General features: G+C 41.3%; 2 protein-coding genes across 2 annotated transcripts; one reads left to right on the top strand and one right to left on the bottom strand.

Moving 5' to 3' along the window:
• Positions 1 to 882: 882 nt before the first annotated feature.
• Positions 883 to 9,828, bottom strand: ppm1g (protein phosphatase, Mg2+/Mn2+ dependent, 1G). Its single transcript, XM_073464566.1, has 14 exons — positions 9,672 to 9,828; positions 9,225 to 9,361; positions 8,394 to 8,463; positions 7,964 to 8,049; positions 7,711 to 7,840; positions 7,102 to 7,213; positions 5,942 to 6,141; positions 5,615 to 5,796; positions 5,375 to 5,506; positions 4,406 to 4,508; positions 3,991 to 4,122; positions 3,721 to 3,850; positions 3,338 to 3,437; positions 883 to 3,120 (listed from the first exon to the last, which is right to left on the bottom strand). Exons 2-14 carry the CDS (start codon positions 9,333 to 9,335, stop codon positions 2,920 to 2,922), a joined length of 1,689 nt encoding a protein of 562 aa, XP_073320667.1. The 5' UTR covers positions 9,336 to 9,361; positions 9,672 to 9,828; the 3' UTR covers positions 883 to 2,919.
• A 780-nt stretch (positions 9,829 to 10,608) lies between these two features.
• mis12 (MIS12 kinetochore complex component) lies at positions 10,609 to 11,908 on the top strand. Its single transcript, XM_073464865.1, has 2 exons — positions 10,609 to 11,028; positions 11,304 to 11,908. The coding sequence occupies exons 1-2, from the start codon at positions 10,609 to 10,611 to the stop codon at positions 11,571 to 11,573; spliced, it is 690 nt and encodes a 229-aa protein (XP_073320966.1). The 3' UTR covers positions 11,574 to 11,908.
• The last annotated feature ends 7,228 nt before the right edge of the window (positions 11,909 to 19,136 follow it).

The raw sequence follows: 19,136 nt of genomic DNA, 5'->3' as shown, positions 1-19,136 counted from the left end.
TGACAAGTACCTATCTGCTAGTTGTTTAGGAGAATAATGCTGTGTTGCTGTGAAGCTCCAGAAATGTTTTGAAACTTTATCTGACATCCCATCAGCATGGGGGTGAGACAGTAAGACTGAAGTTTTCATTTTTGGGTGAACTGTTCCTTTAAACTTCCTGAGAGACTAAATGAGTTTTTGTTTTTTTAGTCTTTAGCTAGGAATAACAGTAATCAATTGCCGTGACTTTGTACCTTCTGCCATCACCAGGTCAAAAGCAAGACTTATGACATTCCCACCATCCTCAGTCATACTTGTGTTTCCTGGTAATTAACAAATGTTAGCATGCTAACAATCTAAACTAAGAGCATGAGTGTGGTAAACATTCACCAATCATTTCCCTGCACCTTCAATCCCAATATTCAGAGATGATGCATTTCCTGAGCGATTGTGCTGTTGTATGCAGTTATCCTCTTCTCCATCTCTCATTGCCATGTTATGTACAAAGCTGACATTATAGCCTGATGACGACATGAAAGCAAAGCTCATAATTAAAGAGTTCATCCTCTGAGGAACATGAATGGATGCATATTTGCATACTGTGGCTTTGAGAAGTGAGAGAAAATTAAAAGTAGTCAGCAGCATTCTTAAAACGCAGATAACTATTGACTTTAACTGAATACTTAAAACTGATATTCAAACAGGGAACTGTGTCCTCATTAACTAATCCCAATATTGTCTGAGTGGTAGTAGCAAATTGTGCCTGATGAAAATGTTTTGTTCAATACAACTTCTGCAAACATCAAATCTATGAGCAGATTTTCACAATAAAAGACTTCTATGGAAACTCATTAAAAAGCAGCAGCAGCGCTGGTTGTTAAAGAAACACACAGGAATACACAGTTGACTCGTTATCTAAAAAAATGTATTTGTATGTACTTACATACTGGTGTCAAAAGAGTATGCACCAAAAATGTCACGTTGACTCACAATTACAAAGAAAAAGCATTTTCTTTTTCTTCAATTACAAGTATTGAAAAAACTATGTACAGGAAAAAAGGGCGAGTTGACGAGATAGTACACGAGAAACAAACTTACAGTCACACAGTATGGTTTAAATGAGGCGTCTGCAAATAAGGAAACAAACAGGTCTTCTAACAGTTATACTGTCTTGGTGCTCTGAACTTCAAATTGTATTTCCACTCAAAAAAAGAAAAACCCTGTACATCCTCTCCTCTGTTCAACGCCAAGGTGTTTTCAGAGTGTGCTCACAAAAAGGATTTTAAAAAAAAAACAGAAAAAGAAAAAGCGCCAGAAAACAGATTCACCAGAAATGGAAAGAAAAAAAACAACATCTGAGTGGAAATACTTTTTACTTAAAACACGTGTCCTAGAGATCTTAAAAAGGTGTTTACAATGGAAACAGAGGAAAGACAGGGAGAGTACGTGAGGTGGTGGATGGTAGAGTCCTGGAGACGGCTGTGTGTGGCAGGAAAGTCCAGGCGGAAATTTTTTCAGATCATGATCATTGAGCACGAAACGTTGTCAATCGAATCATAGCGAACAAACATTCTTGATGTCAAGCCCTAGAAGGTTTGGGTGAAGGGCGTTAAAGGGTTTGACATCAAGAACATTGATTGGAGGAACAACGCGACTTGATTTTGTTATTCTGGGAGAAATAAAAAAAATGCATCCAGGGCTTTGATCACCACCTCCAAAAGGCAACTAGCCTTTTATGTCTCTGTGTGTTTCTCTGCTGCCAGTTTCCCTGCTATCAGATCTTACAGATGAAAAGTACACTCGCTTCCAAAACTCTGGCATCTTTTCTCCGTCTGGAAATTTACAGATTTTGATCAAGTCAGAATACAAAGCAGGAATGAAAAAAAAAGGCAAGATTACGGTGATGTATGGTTGATGATTGGGCTGTTATGCGACCAACAAGACAGAAAGTAAAATCTCACTTGTGAATGGGTGCTAATGGGAAAAAATATAAGTGGCAAAAAAGGGGCAACTGGACGAGTACCCCTAATACTTCAGTTCCTCTGGCTGTGGTCACACAAACTGTCCCTGAACAAACTCAGGGTGGGTTATCAACATCAGAGGGGAACCTGAACCAGGGTACCAACACATTCAGTGCAACACTAGACCAGCACACGCTTCCTCACTGCATCTTGAATCCTCAATGTGGGCTAAAAAGGACATAAATATCCCCTCGTTAGATAATTTTTTCAACTGTTACATTTATGCGAAAGCCAATCTATCTGCAGCCATTTTTGGGTCCCTTCTCCGAGTTAATTTGAGGAAATCTATGAAAGGAATTGATGGTTTTTATGGCACTTTGTTGCAATACAATGACTGCCTTGTAATTTGGGCACAACCAGAAAGCATTGTGCAATTTTACATTTGAAAAGTAACCTGGACATTTCATGCTGCAAAACTGCAATGAAAATGTGTCACTGTAGAGAGCTATCCTCAAACTGCCACTGGAACAAAGTGAATGTGTCGTGTGGAAAAAATATTTTGACAAAAAGAGTGCAGTTCACGTCTGCAGAGATGGTGAGACATCTCTAAAATGTTTAGAAATACACACTGGTCTCTGTAGGCTGGTTCATCCTGCCTCTACATGAAAAATAATGTGCTATTCAGCATGCCAGTGAGTGGCGAGTCTGCCTCTTCTGAATTAAAAAGTGTGTCCAGCTTCTTTCCAACAAGAGTGAACAAAAGAAACAACTGGAGGGGGTGTTATAGTGAGAATCCACCTAAAACAGACGACAAAGAAAACTATACCAATGATCTCAGTTCAGCCGATCTTTGAACATCCGTATAGAATTTGTAATTTCTGTTTTAGGGTGAATTGACGTTTGTGAGGTCAGGATTTAAATTTTGAACAGAATGTGTCTGTGGTGTAGCTGCTTCCTCTGGGACAGTTTCTCTTCGCCTTTAGTCACTTTTAGCCTTTTTGCTGTCGTTTCCATTCTCCTCCAGCTCGGTCCCTTCTGCCCCCTCCTGATGCTTCCTCTTCTTTGTGTCGTCTGACTGAGCAGGGGACGGGTGTGGCTGGAGGGTGATGATGATGCAGGTCATGTTGTCACAGCCTGTACCATCTCCAGATGTGTCAGGGGCCAAACAGTGGTCCAACAGCTTTCAAGAGGACATATGGGATTGGAAATTAAAGATGCATAAATGTATTTATGTTTTCATATTTATCTGACTGTGACTAATACAGTTAATGATATATTTTTTCTATACTGAGGGAAGTGCAGAAATTAAAGTCAGTTTATTTTAGTGTCTGATATGATTCCTGGGCTCTCAATCATTATGTACAATTATTAGGTGTTTAACAGGAGCTCCATCTCACCTCTTCCACTATGGATGAGAGGGCTCTGACTTTGCCAGTCTGGTCTGGTTTGATCCTCTCACTGATGAAGTCCACCACCTCCTGACTGCTCAGCACATTCCTGCACACAACACATATAGAAACAGGCTTAATAAAGATCATCAACACGTATATGACTAATCCAAAGGGAAAAAAAAAAAACCTCACATGCATTAACATGGCAACTGGTTAATAAAAATGTCCTGTTGTTGCAGTAATCCTGGCAACACTGCAAAATGCTGTTATGCTGTGCGTTCATCCGTCTAGGAGGTACAAACTGAATTGTTTAGCTTGTATTCTGCCAAACAGATGTTTATCCAGTGTAAAGCTGTTAGGAAGTAATCGTGAAACCACTCAAAACTCACCAGATGCCGTCGCAGGCAATGACCATGAAGTCGTGGTCCTCGTTAAGTGTCAGAACTTTGACGTCTGGCATCGCAGAAATCATCTGCTCCTCTGGAGGCAGAACCTTATTCCTCTTGTAGAAGTGGTCACCTGAGAGTCACATTAACAGCTTGTTAAGAGAAATGTGTTCTTCTCACATATGTAGTTTTCTTAATATTTTAGGTTGCAGCTGCTATTCAGTTTAATTTAATGCAATAATTTCACAAAGTCACACAATACGTCAGCCATACCAATAGCTCTGGAGAGGTTCAGTCCACCATTCACCCGTCCATCCATGGTCACTTTCCCTCCAGCATTTTTGATGCGAGCCAGTTCCACCTCGTCTTCTGGCTTGTGGTCGTATGACATGTCGACAGCTTTGCCTACAGAGACACGGGTACACAGCTCTAACATTTAATTTAAGATTACTGCAAAGCATTTTATTAAAAAGTACGAGTGCTCCGATTGCTTGCAGGACCTTGTAAAAATGTTGCTGTGGTTAAACCACATTTGGTCAAAGTATTGTGTTCCACTCATTCCATCACAGAAAAATGAAAGACATCAATTGAACTCAAGACTGCCATGATATGCATGTTCTTCCACGACTGTCCTTTACAATTCAACACTTCCATCAAGGTAAATAGGCACCAAATAGTTTGGACGTACCGCGCTCAGACACCACGCAGCGAGAGTCTCCAGCATTGGCCACGATCAGCTGTTTTCCTCGGAGCAGAGCCACGACAGCTGTGGTGCCGCTGTCTGAGCCAGGCTGTGAATGCATGAACACGGGAAACATGACACACCGTTAAAACACATCTGATGTTCTACACCAACTATAAAAGACCAAGACCCTCTTTTCATAAAAGACAAAGAATCTGAATCTCTTGTGAAATTCCCCTCATTTATTATTTCACATTTACATCATGACATACACAAAAGCTTTCAGCAGAGAAAGAATGTAAAGCAGCCATGACAGCTTCTTCCATTTAAACAAAGTCATCACAAATCATTCAATTTGGCCTCTGCTGCAACGTGGCCCTCCAACAAACTGCAGGCTGTTAGTTGGCATTATGGCTGGAAAGTGTTACATAAATGCTTAAGATATGATTAATCACACCAATGACCATATGAGAATACTATCTAACATTTATTTGAAAATGTATGCCAAGAATTCCTAATATTTTGGCAACTGAGCAAGATCAATGTCATGTAAATATGAAACTGGAAATTGAAAATGTAAATTATCAGTCAATTATTTCCAGAAACACTGCATGCCTGTTCCCACTCTTAAGTTGACTAGTTCCCACTCAATGATTTCATTATTCTTCTACTTCGTTGTGTATAATATTTCATCTGGGAAATGTTTTCTGATTGAGCGTGTTCTTATTACACGTATTTAAAATCGCAGCCAGCCATGAGTTTGTGAAGCAGAGAACATTTTATCATATTTTGCTGATCTATCCGATCTTTCTAATGCATCAAAGCAGATGCCGTCTGCCCAAAACCTCAATATCTCACCTCCACCCTGAAGTCATTTCTACAAAAATTAATCTTTCAACTCGACATCAAAAAAGGTGATATGTTGTCTCATTGCATATGTCAGGTGCATTAGATTAGTCTTAGCCACACACTCACCTCCTCCTTGCCGTCCATTCCAGGTAGACACATTTCTTCCTCCTCTTCGTCCTCAGAGTCTTCCTCTCCTTCCTCTGTATCCTCCTCTTCTTCCAGCTCACTGCTGTCACCCTCTTCCTCCTCGCTGCCATCCTAAAGAATCAAACAAACAAACATGAGTTACATTGCTTTTCAAGTCAGAGTGGGTGAGCTTTACAGCCAAGTAGGATGGTTCATTCTGGTCTCCTGCTCTCCTCACACCTCTTCATCACTGCCCTCCTCCTCTTCTCCTTCCTCAGACTCCTCGCTGTCATCAAAGAACCTGGACTTGGAATCTCCTGCAGCCTTCGAGGACAAAGAGGAGCAGGAGGGACCTGCGTCTCCTTCAGCCTTACCAGCCTTTTCTTCTCCATTGGAGCTTCCTGACCCTCCACAGTCAGCTGCTGCAGAGGACAAACAAAACACGAGGAACAGAGAGTGGAAATAAGTGAAGAGGAGAGCTGAGGAGAGACTCTGATTTTTCATGTACAACCTCCATTCCAAAAAAGCTAGGATGCTGTGCAAACTGTGAATAAATTGTTTCTGTACCTGCACCACTGCCTTCACCTGCTGTTCTCCGACAGGCTCTTAGCTTCGACCCGCATGCCGATCCCTCGCCTTCCTTCACCTTCCCATTGCTCTCCTCCTCCACCTCTCCATTTACCCCCTCCTTCTTCAGTCCTTCCCCACCTTCCTCTTTGTCACCTGAGGCCTCAGCATGCGAGCAGGCTGCCTTCTTAGCAGCAGCACTGAGAACAAACACAAAGAAGAAATAAAGATAAGTCAATCACACAAGTCTTAAGACTTTAACTGTGCTTGCTTTACACAAAAATCAACTTTCTTAATAAAGACAAGACTTCAGTTGTTCTTGTTAAGGTCTACAAGTTCATCCCCAGTTGTCTTTATATCTAACTTGGTGAATGACCTGTTTATTTCAACCGAACCAGAGTTTGTGATAGTTTAACTAACAAAAATGGTTTTGGGTTAGGTTTCATTTTGTTTCTGGCAGTTTGAATAAAGTGTGTTTTACCATAATTTAACAAGTCATTTAAGCTCGTCTTAGTTTGGTCAAAGAGAGAAAGGTGTACAGTGTATAAGCTATATTAATTTATATAAGGAATACAAACGAAAGAAAAAACATCCCTTGATATTTGTTTATTTATAATTTGGTTTAACTCGCTGCTCACACACATCACCCTGTCGATACTACAGATGGGGCACTGCAGACACACACCCGCGTGAATATATCAGCCATTGCCGGTTATTGGGCTGACAGGGGGAAGGCTGGAAAGTTTAACATAATCACCCAACCCTAGTCTCCACATCCTAGTTCCAGTGAATTCAAACATACGAACTACACACAAATGCCATCTGCCCAAAGTTTGAAATATGAAAAATGCCACCAAATGCTATAAATACTTCCTTAATGTTACATGATTCCTGCTGAAACATTGTACTGTGCTGTAAGATGATCAGTTTCATGTGCAGACCAATGGGCCGTCAGTTCTGAAGAGGAGTTTCCAAAAAGGGAGGACTGTTTGTGAGATTTGTAATGGCTATGTGTCGACATGAGGTTGCGACTAAAGATGCATCATTTCCGTAAAGTAACATTTCCAAGGAGTTCCAGTCCCTGTTCACGGGTTTATTAAGGCTCAAAATTACTTGTCCTTGTACGAACAGTAAAAATAAAAGCCAGAAAGTTAGACTACCTGATGGCAGCCGCATGCTTGACAGCGTTGCGGTTCTGGCCATATCGTACGAGCAGCTCCTCTATGGTCATTGTGGCTTCCTCGTGGAGCAAAGCTGCCTCCTCGTTCTCCACTGAAAAGGAGGGCAGAAACATGGATTAGCATCTGACATCACCATTTTAAATCTAGCATCAATGTAGAAGCATGCACTTCTGAAAGTCTTACTTGTCACTGCTTTGTGTTTTATTTTTATAACCTTGACAGTAATAGTGGTATTTTTCTTTAATAGTTATGGCCGTCACAATTTTGGGATTGATTGAGATTTTAATTGGCAATATAAAGGAATATATGACAAATATAAATAAATAATACATGCACAGTCTCACCAGGAGGCATCATATCTTTGTACAATGTTTGTCAAAAGGATAAAACACAAAAAAACCCAAGAGCTTATTTCAATTGTGGTCCTTTGAGTGTAGGTGTGTGTTTTAACACTTAATGTGTGAGTGAATATGAGAGCAAAATTTAGTACGGAGCGGTCTTAAGGTCATGATAACTTTTCTCACTTTTATTGCATTATTTTGACTATCATTACCCACATCCACACATTATTGTTAGGGGTTTACTCACAATCGTCCTCCTCTGCCACCTTTTCAGCGGGAGGCTCCTCAGTGGGCCGTCCAGCGATCTGGACCAGCTCCTTGATCACATCCTCTGTGGTCATTCGGCTGTCGATGGCCAAGAAGGCATCCTCCAGAGCCTGGAAACAACATGTGAAATGGTGTGTCAGTAAATGTCACGTCACACACAAATTAATGAAGATCTTTGTTCTGTCAAACTTGCTGAAGACAGGCCATGATGGTGGGCTTGCATGGCTTCTCACCTTTTGCAGTTTGCCATCTTTGTAGGTTTTCTGCTCCTTGATGATGTCAGGAAGGTACTTTGAACAGTACAGAGCAACCTCTTCACCTACAGGGGAACAGCAAGGTTGTATAAATTCTCTGGATAGGTGTGTACACATTCAGAGAGGTGTGTAAAACAAACAATGAGTAAAAGGGGGGAAACTGTGGAAAAAACACATTTGAAAACATTTGTGTCTTTGACTGCTATTTGTCAAATGTCAAATGTGAGTTTAAAAAACTGTTTTGGAAAAGGATTTGTTTGCAGTATGTTTTGGGCATCGTTAAAGTCAGGATTGGATAAAGATGTAGCTCGAAAAAGTCACAAAAAAGTGTATGTGATTAAATGCTGCAGATGGCACAAAGTATCATCCAAAATACTCTAAATTGAAGACTGTGTCCAGTGTGTGTTACCTCCATGTCCATCATACACAGCAAACATGGCTGTCTCCTCATCAAACTCCAGGATACAATTGTGAGCATCCTGTGACACAACAGACACAAAAATGCACATTAAAATACAGACAGCATGACAGTTTACATATGGTACAAATCATAGCAATCAAAAGTCCTCTTTTGGTGGAAAAAAAAGCAACCTGTGTATTCAGGACAGGCGGGTCAGAGGGGATAACACCTTATCTTCACACTGTCCGATGTGAATACATGTATTAGTCAAATAACTTGTGACAAGTTTCTGTTCTCTATCAGTTGAGGAGACTTGTGTTGTTATCACTGCACTTGTCCATGCATGTCTTTTAACTGAATTACTCACACTCATATTCTGTTGAGAACCATTTTATCACTGCCAGCAGGCCGACACATTATTGAGCAATGTGTCTGATTTCTAATCAGAAGTGACTTGCTCAAATAAGACAAAGACATTGACAGCTACATGGGTGTGGACAAAATGCAAACCACAGTCCACAATTATATGCTGTTGAGGGTTGTGGGAGATTGATTAAAACGCAACTCAGCATACTAAACTACACCCCCAGGATGAACTATGGATTTGATCCATGACTGCAGCTGACGCCTCGGAAAAAGCCAGTTTGGGGGTGTGACAAACTTTCAGTGTGTTGGAAAGACACCAATCAGCTCCATAGAAACAACCCTACACAGAAAAGAGCAGCACGTCCCTTTATCCCGCCATTCAAGCTGCAAATCAGGGGAAGAAAAAAAAAATGTTCAAGAAAACAGAGCGGCTACATGGTTGTCTCCCATCCGCTCATTCATTTTCCGCCTCACCTCCATGGACACACGCCAGCCCTGCATGGCAGAGAAACCGTAGCTCATGGTGCCGTTGCCGCCATCGGAAGAGCTCTTGGCTGTGTTAGGTTGCGACAGATAAGCCCCCATGGTCGTCGGTTTCTATGGCTTTACACCTGAAGAGAAGACGACACGTAGGAAACATCACATTTAAAGCTTCATATAAAAAGAGACACACGTACAGCCCAGCGTATTTATCGCACTTAAAACGGCTCGTACTGGTCGCGGTTGCTAGCTAGCTAGCGCTAGCAACAGCACACCACAACAAAAAAAAAAAGTAGACGCATCAGCTAGCTAACGTGAGCATGCTAGCAGGAGCGAACCCGGCTAAACTTCCAGCCGTAACCTCTGCCCCCGCCATGCGAGCGGCTGCGCAGTTGCAAAAAAAAAGAAAGATCAGACCCCGAACACCGACGGTTAGTTTACCTATTGTGACAGAGCAGGATGAGCTGATGAACGGGTCCCAGGGAGAGAGATTCACATAGGAAAGGATTACACGTGTGGAAGCAAAAGCCGCTATCAACACAGACGGACCCAAAAGAAGCCTGAGCGGTGGAGGAAGTGAGCGCGCGCGCATGTCCCTTTCGCTCGATCGAGGGGGCGTGGCCAATGCGTACGTCATACGTCACCGTGTCCATTTTTATTTTATTTTTTATTTTTTTATTTTTTTAATATAAAAAACAAATTAACAAACCAATATTTCAACAACAACGTGTAGGCTTTGCACAAAACATACACGAACAAGATAAAATAAAATAAAATAATACAGTGTGAGAGCAACATTTCTAGAAGAAGAAAAAAAAAAAGTAAGAGCAAATTAGTAATGATGCTGAGTGCCACAGACAGGATTTGAAAGTATTGGGAGAAGTAAGGGACACAACATTGGTAAATAGTATTTCAGTTATTTGATCAGTATGAACCCCCCAAATATAATAGGCTGTTACTAAAACGAAAATAAGAAATAGCATTATACATCTTCCCAGAAAGTTTAGATTAATTTGCAGGTGTTTTCTTGAGTTTGTTACAAAATGTACACTATTTATTTGTTTGTTAGTTTAAAGGCTTAACATATTGATATTTTCTATCAAATCATACCCCGGTTTTATCCTGCTCACCCTTTTCTTTAGTGACATTTTAGTTGCTGCATTTTTTGTCACCTAAAAACTCACCTGTTACTGTATTTCCAACACGATATATTGACACAAGTGTGATAAAATCAACGTGATATTTTTGTTTACTCATATTATGGTTAATGGCCACACTCCCCACCACTAGGTGGCGGTAACGCGCCATCTCGTCGCTTGGCAACAGCCAGAAACGTCACAACAAGAAGAAGGGAAACAATAAACGTCAGCCGTTCAACATGGCGCGGGAAACCCGGGAAGAGATGGAGATGGAGGCCCGCGGAGAAGCCGACGAGGGAGCGGACAGTCTCTCTCCCTCGACCTTAAAACTGTACGAGACACAGTTTTTCGGCTTCACGCCGGAGACCTGCATGTTGCGGATCTACGGCGCCTTCCGGGACTCCCTGTGCGACATTTTACCCGTCGTGGAGAAGGTGTGTGTGAGGCAGCTGAGCAAAGGCGAGTCGGACGGGGCCGAGGAGCTGCTGCGGTCCCAGGCCAGGGAGTGCAGCCGGAAGCTGCAGCGGTACCTCGAGAAGCGGTTCAAGCAGCTCGCCGAGCGGATGGAGGTGCTGCTGGTCAACCGCTGTTTCACCGTGCCGCCCAGTGTGCTGCTGCCCGAGGACAAGTCCCACAGCAAACACACCCAGGACACACAGGTGGGTCAGAGCTGCCACACTGTTCACCCAAGATGTTTGTAAACACCTTAAAAGTAAAGCTTAATCTCTGTAGTGTCATGGACCCTCTTATAATGTCTGCATGTTTCAAAAGCCAGAAGGCAATCCAGGCCCTCCACAGTATCTCTTATTGTCATTTAAGACATTTTTAATCGGTCAAATTATAAATCTACTCCAAATATAAGAAAATGTGTCTGCATGTGGTTGAAAACAGGGCAATAAGCTATGTATCTGTCTGTGTTGTGACTGTGGTCCAGGAGGTGCTGAAGCTGGAGTCGTCCCTTGCCGACCTTCAGAGAGCTTACGAAGCTGAAGTCTGTGCCAGACAGGCCCTGCTCGCCGAGCTGGAGGAGCAGAGGGAGGTGCAGAAGCAGCTGGATGGCATCCTGACCTGGGTCAGAGAGCTCCAGGTGGCCTGGGTGAAGGAAGGCAACGGCAGCTTCCATGAAAGTTTCCGGCTGGTGATGGAGTCCGTAAAGAAACTGCAGCAGGCTGTTGGGGAGGTCTGCAAGAAGGCGCCTCATTGAACTGAACTTGCATTTTTAAAATACATTTATAAACGGACATTACACAAACATGACGCATTTAGAAGTGAACATGAAGCAGTTTCACCTACTGAATATTTAGTAGTTTGTCGGCTCAGTTTTCATCTTGTTTGTAGATGATGGATCAATGAATTGACGCTCCAAAGTCTGTAAATATTGTAAAACAGCATAATTGACTTTTCCTCAAGCACAGGGCTTCTACTTTTGCATAAAATGGGACAAATCAAAATTAAGATAAAGCCCACAGTAACATTAGCTCACAATAGTCAAGTTACCTTTCCACGATGTAATGTAAATAATAAAGTGGATTGATTTATTGCTGTGTCAGTTCAACCGTTGTGTTCTTAAAGTGTAACTCCACCAATTTTACACATAAAGTGTGTTTACAGGTCTTGGGGAGAACTACTGCATATGTGTAAAAGGTAGTTTAAAGCCTTTTGTGGCTCCAGAGGAAGCTGCTTGTAATCAGATAAACTGCTTCCAGTGATGTCACTCAGTGGTTACGTTGCATTGTGGGTAATGTAGGCACCAGGTTTTGAAAAGGAAGAAGCATGCTTGGAATAAAAAAAAAAAAGGTGATCTCTCTGGTTCTGCTGAATTGATCTCTGACCATAACATGTCAAACAGTGTTAGGAGTGCGATGCTAGATCAGTGGACTGCTTTTCAAAAACCTGGTGCCTGCATTACCCACAATGCAGCTTCCTTCAGGTGGTTTCTTTATTCCAGTTCCTCATACCTTTAACTTCACTGCTTAAAAACCTCCTCTCAATTTCCTTAACACATCTTTTTCTCTTTTCTTTACTTTATCTGTAACTGGAGGGTAATAATTTGTTTCATGGTCACTTCACCAGACTGCATTAGCTTGTTAAGGTGTTCATGATACCCAGCAGAGGGCACTCTCTGCATGTTTACATACAGTCTCTCACCCAGTCTCATCCATCCACACTTGAAGCAAGAGCCTGTTTCATGATTCAACTTATTGAGCTGAAACAAACAGAGATCTCAGATTATTGGGTACACCTGTAGCTAAAACTAATAATACAACAGCCCCGTATAAATCCTCCATGATGGTTATAATGTTCGTTTTTATTGAAACCATTGGTATGTATGACATTTTGTAAGCTGTAGTTTGCGGTGCTTAACTTTTGTATCAGAGAGGTGTTTGTTCTATTTAGCAAACAAAATAATGGGCAAAATAATAGAAACACTTCTCTGTATAAGTCAGTATGATTCAACAGTACCACAAACCTTTATGAAATGAGCATTTAGTGCAGGACTGTGTATGAGAATGCATTTATTAATAGAGAAAGTATTGTGACATGTTAAGCAAACAGGACCTTCAATTGGTAAAACATAAAAAAGTGCATTTAGTATTCAAAGCTGGCTGTTTTATTGAGCCATGAAGGTTTCACTTTTAAAATGTATAAAACTTTGTGTAGAGACCTTTTGTGTTTTAAAACAGTGGAGGCAGCAACTTCATATCCTTACTTAATGCAGTCATTTTTATTTTGCGTAGATCTCTGTAGCTTCATTCATTATCGGTGGAAATGATGCTGTGTTGCTGTGTTTTTCACAGGTACATGCATGAGTCCATTTGGGGGCGCTAGTGTTTAAAAAAAATCATCCATTTGTCTTGTGCGGTGTGATTACTCTCCACTTCATCACAGCAGTTATTAAGTATTTTAATACCACCAGTGAGGGACAAACTGCAGCAGAATAGCAGGGTGGATTAATAATTATAGAGCAACATCTCCAGACTGAATAATAATTTTGAGATGCTTTTGATGCTAGGAAATTTTTGACTGGTGGGTTATTATTCACTTAAATAGCTGTCATCTGGGGGTAAGGCTGCACAAAATGATTTATTAGAGAGATAATATTTAATATGAGAGCGTAGAGTTGAAAATGCTGCTGTGACAGCCCCTATTCCAGACTCAGATGGGCAAATGAAAAGAGGTCTTTTGGTATCAATATCCAGCATTTACAAATAAATCTGCAAGCATGAAATTCACAAAGGATATATATTTAAGGATATATTTTTAAAAAAATCTTAAGCTAGTTGGAGACGTAACCTGTAACTGTGATTGCTGATGTCTGATTTACAACCACAACAATTGCCAGTGAAAGTACATAAACAATAACAACAATAACAAAAGGTCCAAGGTAAACAGTAAACATTTGTTTTAGCATTCCTGTAATGGTGTGCGTGAGTGTGTCCCACCTGCCTGTTGTGACAGAGCTGCTCGGTCCAGATGGAGAGGTGTGAGAACTTGTTGTCATTGTTTATGTTTGTGTGTGCCAGCAGTAAGAATGATGATCTTACAGGCTGTAGCAGCGTTTTGTGACTTGAAGCAAATGTTTTGTTCGTATTGCGGTAAAACTGCCAAAAAAACATTGGTGCAGATTAAGGAATCAGGCATCACATGTCAGTTTTTCAGATTTGCTTAAAAATCTTGTCCAATCACTTTAAACAGTTTTTTCTTGCTGTTTGAAATGAGCCATGGGGACAAAAACACTGGATTCAGAGTTGTACAGACAATGAGTTGCAGCTATTATATTTATTTGTCTTCTGGCGATGATTTAACAATCCACTCCAGAAGCCCTGGTCAGTGGTGTCTATGATGTGTTTCTACAATGACAGCTTCCAAATGGTCTGTGCTGAATATATCAGGCTTTTTTTTTCAGAATAAGAAGCATTAGGAAGAATTTGTTTAAACATAATCTTTCATTGTAGTGTGGTTAAAAAAAAACCCTGTATAGTCTTTCCAAATCAAAAGTCTCTTAGCACCATGTCATTTTCTGCTCTGAACCTCTTCAAATGTGTGTTTAGAAGCAAGGTGTGTGAACACAGCTGACATCGTTTTTTCCCCTCGTTTGTGTGTGAAGGTACCGCTGAACTCAACACCTTCAGAGTGTGTGTGTGTGGGAAACCTCTAACGCTTGTAAAAGATGTTGTCAAAAGCTATGAGGACACAGCTGTATGCAGCTGTCTGCTGGCTGCGCACATCCTGCTGGCAGAGAGAGAAAATAAAGTAATCTGAAAACTTCCAAAAGAAGTTTCTAATCAACAAAAAGAGAGCCAAGAAAGTGTGAGTGAGTGTGTTTGAAAAGGGAGAGTGTTAGTGTTTGACGGGAGGGGAGACAAAATAGAGACAGAAGGTCGAGGAAGAGAGTGTCTTCATTTTACACCCGAGTCCCAAACTCTCACACTGCTGTCCTAAACAGCTTTAGCACTGAGACTTGATGTGGATGCTGTTTACCTGCAAAAACCACACTTGTATTTCCAAGTTGTTTTGATAAAGAACCATCGTCAGCACTGAAATGCAAGAGCAAAAGGAAAATGTCTTCTTCCTCTTTAAGTTTGGCAACGACATAACCTCACATAATGGCCAGCGTCTGGTGAAGAGCGCAGCAGACACTTTGCTCAGACTCAGCTGGTGAAACCTCAGGACTGTCCCCTCCTCCTATCCATTATCATCAACACTGTGTTTGAATACAGCAAAACACATCCTGAGAAATACACATGAATACAGGTTTAAGACAATACCTGTCTTTAGTAGCCTTTAAGCTTATAAACAGCTGTTTCAACACACCCACCCTGTTGATTTTGAGTGATTATTGTGAATGATCCGATTAATGAATTACTAGAATATTAAGAATTAGGTTTTGTGATGACAGTTTAGTTGTAAACATAATGATCTATGGTCTTTAAAACAAGCATGATAGTTGGTCAAATATTAGCCTTCCCTATCCTCAGCCTCACCCGCCTATGACTTTAAACAAACAGGGTTGGTTGTTTGAAACATATTGAGGCGTTCATATCACCATTTTTCACTTTGGCAGCTTAGTCCATGAAAAGAAAAGATGACAGTGGCCTTTTCAGGGTTTATCCTAGAGGTCAAATAAACGTGTTGAATTGTTTTTCTCTGTCTTTGCGGGCACATTGCTTTGTATGTCTTTGCCACCAACTGGCAGCAGGAGTTTGAATTACCACCCACATGCACATGCACATACACAGTACAAACAGAATCTGGACCCACTCATGAAAACATTGCTCCATAGTGGTACTGGTGGTCAAAAACTCCTCAGGGTCCCTTTAAAGCTCAGTCAAACGGTGCGTATTTGTGTATCAGTGTGTTGACGTGTGAGGATGAGTGTATCTGCACGTGTGTACTGTGTCTGAGAGCGTGCATGTGTTTGTGCGAGCTCGTGTGCGTACCTGTTGGAATGTGTAACTGTACCGATCTGTACGGTGTGTGAGCGTGTGAACCTATATGTGTGTGTGTGTGTGAGTGAAGACAGCATATGGACAGTGCCCTCCCTTCCTGTTGGGAGGGGAACAACGTGGCTCTCTGTGAACCACAGATTGACCTACGACCTCTTAGGATCACACAGACACAAAGACACACACACACACACACAAACCCAGATACCTACACATACGCAGATATACATCCACGCTCAGCCGGCCAGCTGTCCTCGCTGACTGACTGTCCCACACAGAGACAGAGAGGAGAGAGGAGGTGAGAGTGACAGTCAGACTGGATTGTTTTCTCAGGCTGTGAGAGTGAGTCTGGAATTCACTCAGACTTTTTTGAACCCATGTGTCACCCAGCAGGGAAAGCAACGCACAGTAGCACACCCTCTTTTCCCATTTCGAACATGTCCTCCGACTGTAGATTGCGGTGACGTCATGAAGGAGGAAAGAAAACCTCCTTCACCTTTAACGGGCTGCCATTGAAGCTATAACAGACATGATAAACTACTTATATTGCTAATATGAGGCGTTCACACTCATTATGTATGTTTCCATCTGAATGCGGTGCACATTTTAAGGCCAGACACTACTGGCAAAAACATAATCTTCTCATGCACTTGTTAATTTCGATGTACTGTACTGAAGACTAGTGGAAATTAAACATCCAATATCCACACATAGGTGTTAATTTTAGTTCTACACAGACCAAACTTTCCAATTTTATTCCAATCTATAATCTGAAGTTTATGTATCATTCATATGAATATGATGCCTGAATTTGTTTCTTTCAGATGTGTCTTTATTCTCTTGCAGCAGAATTTTTGTGGCAAGAAGATGAGAGGAAGCATTGGTAAAGTGCCCTCAAATCATATTTCTGCACATCTTTATCTATTCTGAGTAAAGATTTACATGTCCCCTCCCTTTTCACTGCTTTGTTTTGGCCTTTTACCGATTTTTTGATCAGTTTTTTCACGTCAGAATGTCGATGCATTTAGCTGTTTATGTCCCAAAGATATTTTGTCAGTGTCATCGTTGTTCAGATGTCTTTTCCCGAATATATGTTTCATCTATTTCCAGTTTGTTTTAGTTCTGCTCGATGCCACTGTGACAGTCATTACTTGATGCCTGCAGCAAAATAAGTCTTATTGTTGCATGAAACATAAAATGCATCACTGAGTCTGTGCAGATATGACTTCGATGTCTGACACAGCTTTAACCTAATACCATGACCATGATGTATGTCCACATTATGTTTTCTGAACTTTTTGAAAAAATGTATGGAAATCCTACAACAAAAAACCTTTATTTTAGCAAACACCATCTTTCTAACTGGGAATGTTTTTTTGCAATGGTCAGCCAAGCGGCTTTCTGCTGTTTTGGTGGTATTGTTTGTTGTTTACAGAACAAACATACCGACGTGCACCAATGAGTCAGGATTCTCAAAACAGGTTAAACGCCTGTGATCACATGACCATCAAACCTCAGCATTTTTGTTAAACCCCTTTTACCAGCAACAGGCCACCGTTTTCTAGTTCATCCACTTTGATGAAAAAGAAACGTCTATTTTTGGTGGTTGAAAACACCAGCTTAATGAGGACATAAAAACTGTTTTTAACATTTCAGATTTAGCCACATTAGTGTGTGTTTCTTGGACTGGCTAAGTGCTTTTTGCAACCTGCCTCAAAGTGCGGTTCCCACACTGCACACTGAACAATGACACTACTTTCAGACACTGTGGCCTTTGGTTTGCAAGTGTTTAAAAAAATGCCTTGATCAACAGCATGTTGGGTTGATACTGAGACAGGACTGTTGATGAGTCTGAACTCGAAACCTTTTGGTTAAAATCAAGATAACCGCTGCTGCGCCGCACATTTGGATCACACAATTTCACCCACTCTTTCATTTATTGCACCACTAAACTGCAGCTAAATACATCACGGTTATATTGGGCATACAAGTCAATTGAACTTCGTGTTATTTGTGTTTTAACCGAGAAGAAGTTTTGAGCACTATGACTTTAACTTTAAAGCCTTTACTCACCATTTGTGTGCTCGGGTTGGATGGTCTGCCTTGTCCAACTGGAGACTCAACCAGTGGCATATTTTTATCTACAAGGCTGTTCTTGGCCTGCTTCCATCCTACCAACAGAACTATCATGCAAAAAAACATGGAAAGTTATTGCCTTTGATCCAAGGACTTATTTTTTACTAACTTTTCTGTAGTCTGTTGTGAACTTACGCTGCTCCCTCTGCTTGGAATCACTTACAGAATTATCTGGATCTTCTGGATCTGGTCTAAATGACAATGAAGAAAGAAACATCTGGCTGTGGATGTTTTGAATGTCGATGAATGTTTTCTTCACTGTTAAATGTTTCGTTTTATTGAATTTATCCTGTGACGCCTAAATATATTCAACCCTCACGGACCCTCAGATGTTCTAAATACAGTAGCTAAAGTAGAGGACAGAAAGAAAAGAAAGGCATGACGAGTAGAGCAGAGAGGAGAGGAGAAAAGGAAAGTGATGCTGAGGTGAGAGGAGGCTGGACAAGAGGTGAAGAGGAGCAGAGCAGCAGCTGGCAGGTGTCAGGAATCACAAAAGACCATCTGTCCTTCGAGTGTCATCGCCACGCACACACACACACACACACACGTTACATTAACCTTTCTTCCCCACATGCCTCGACAAAGCTTAGTTTAGGAACTTGAGGTTGTTTTCAGTTTTTTCCTCTCTACTGACTGATTGGTTGACTGTGTGTGTTAGTTCACCGTTTACAGTGAAAGTTCCAGAAATTTTCCACAGGACTGTGTGTGTGTGTGTGTGTGTGTGTGTGGGGTATGTTGTTCCCGCTCTGACCACTGCTAACTCAAGTTCCTCAGCTACTTACCAAGACAGGCACGCATAGACACACACACACACACACACACACACACACACACACACACACACACACTGCTGACCTTTCACCTCAAACAATGTCTCTCTTGGGAGTTTTTAAGAGTGTGAGAGCGAGGAGGTGACCTGGACATAGACATCTTTTCATCAGTGTTGTAGTTCACAGTCGTGTAACTCAGAGACGATAAAATAGCTTCATCACATGGCAGAAGGACTATGTAGACACCTGAACAGACCGTTAAACATCTTGTTTAAAAATAAAGGGCATTAATCCTCCACTAAACCAGCTTCTATTCTTCTGGTTTCAGGCTTTTCAGAGGATTTTGGAAGCCACCTGCACCCATTCATTCAATTCTGAATTTGTGATTTGTGATGTTGGGTTGTATAAACAAAA

This window comes from Pagrus major, chromosome 4 (genome assembly GCF_040436345.1).
Source record: "Pagrus major chromosome 4, Pma_NU_1.0".
Lineage (NCBI taxonomy): Eukaryota > Metazoa > Chordata > Actinopteri > Spariformes > Sparidae > Pagrus > Pagrus major.
This window is presented reverse-complemented; position numbering and strand designations above follow the sequence as displayed.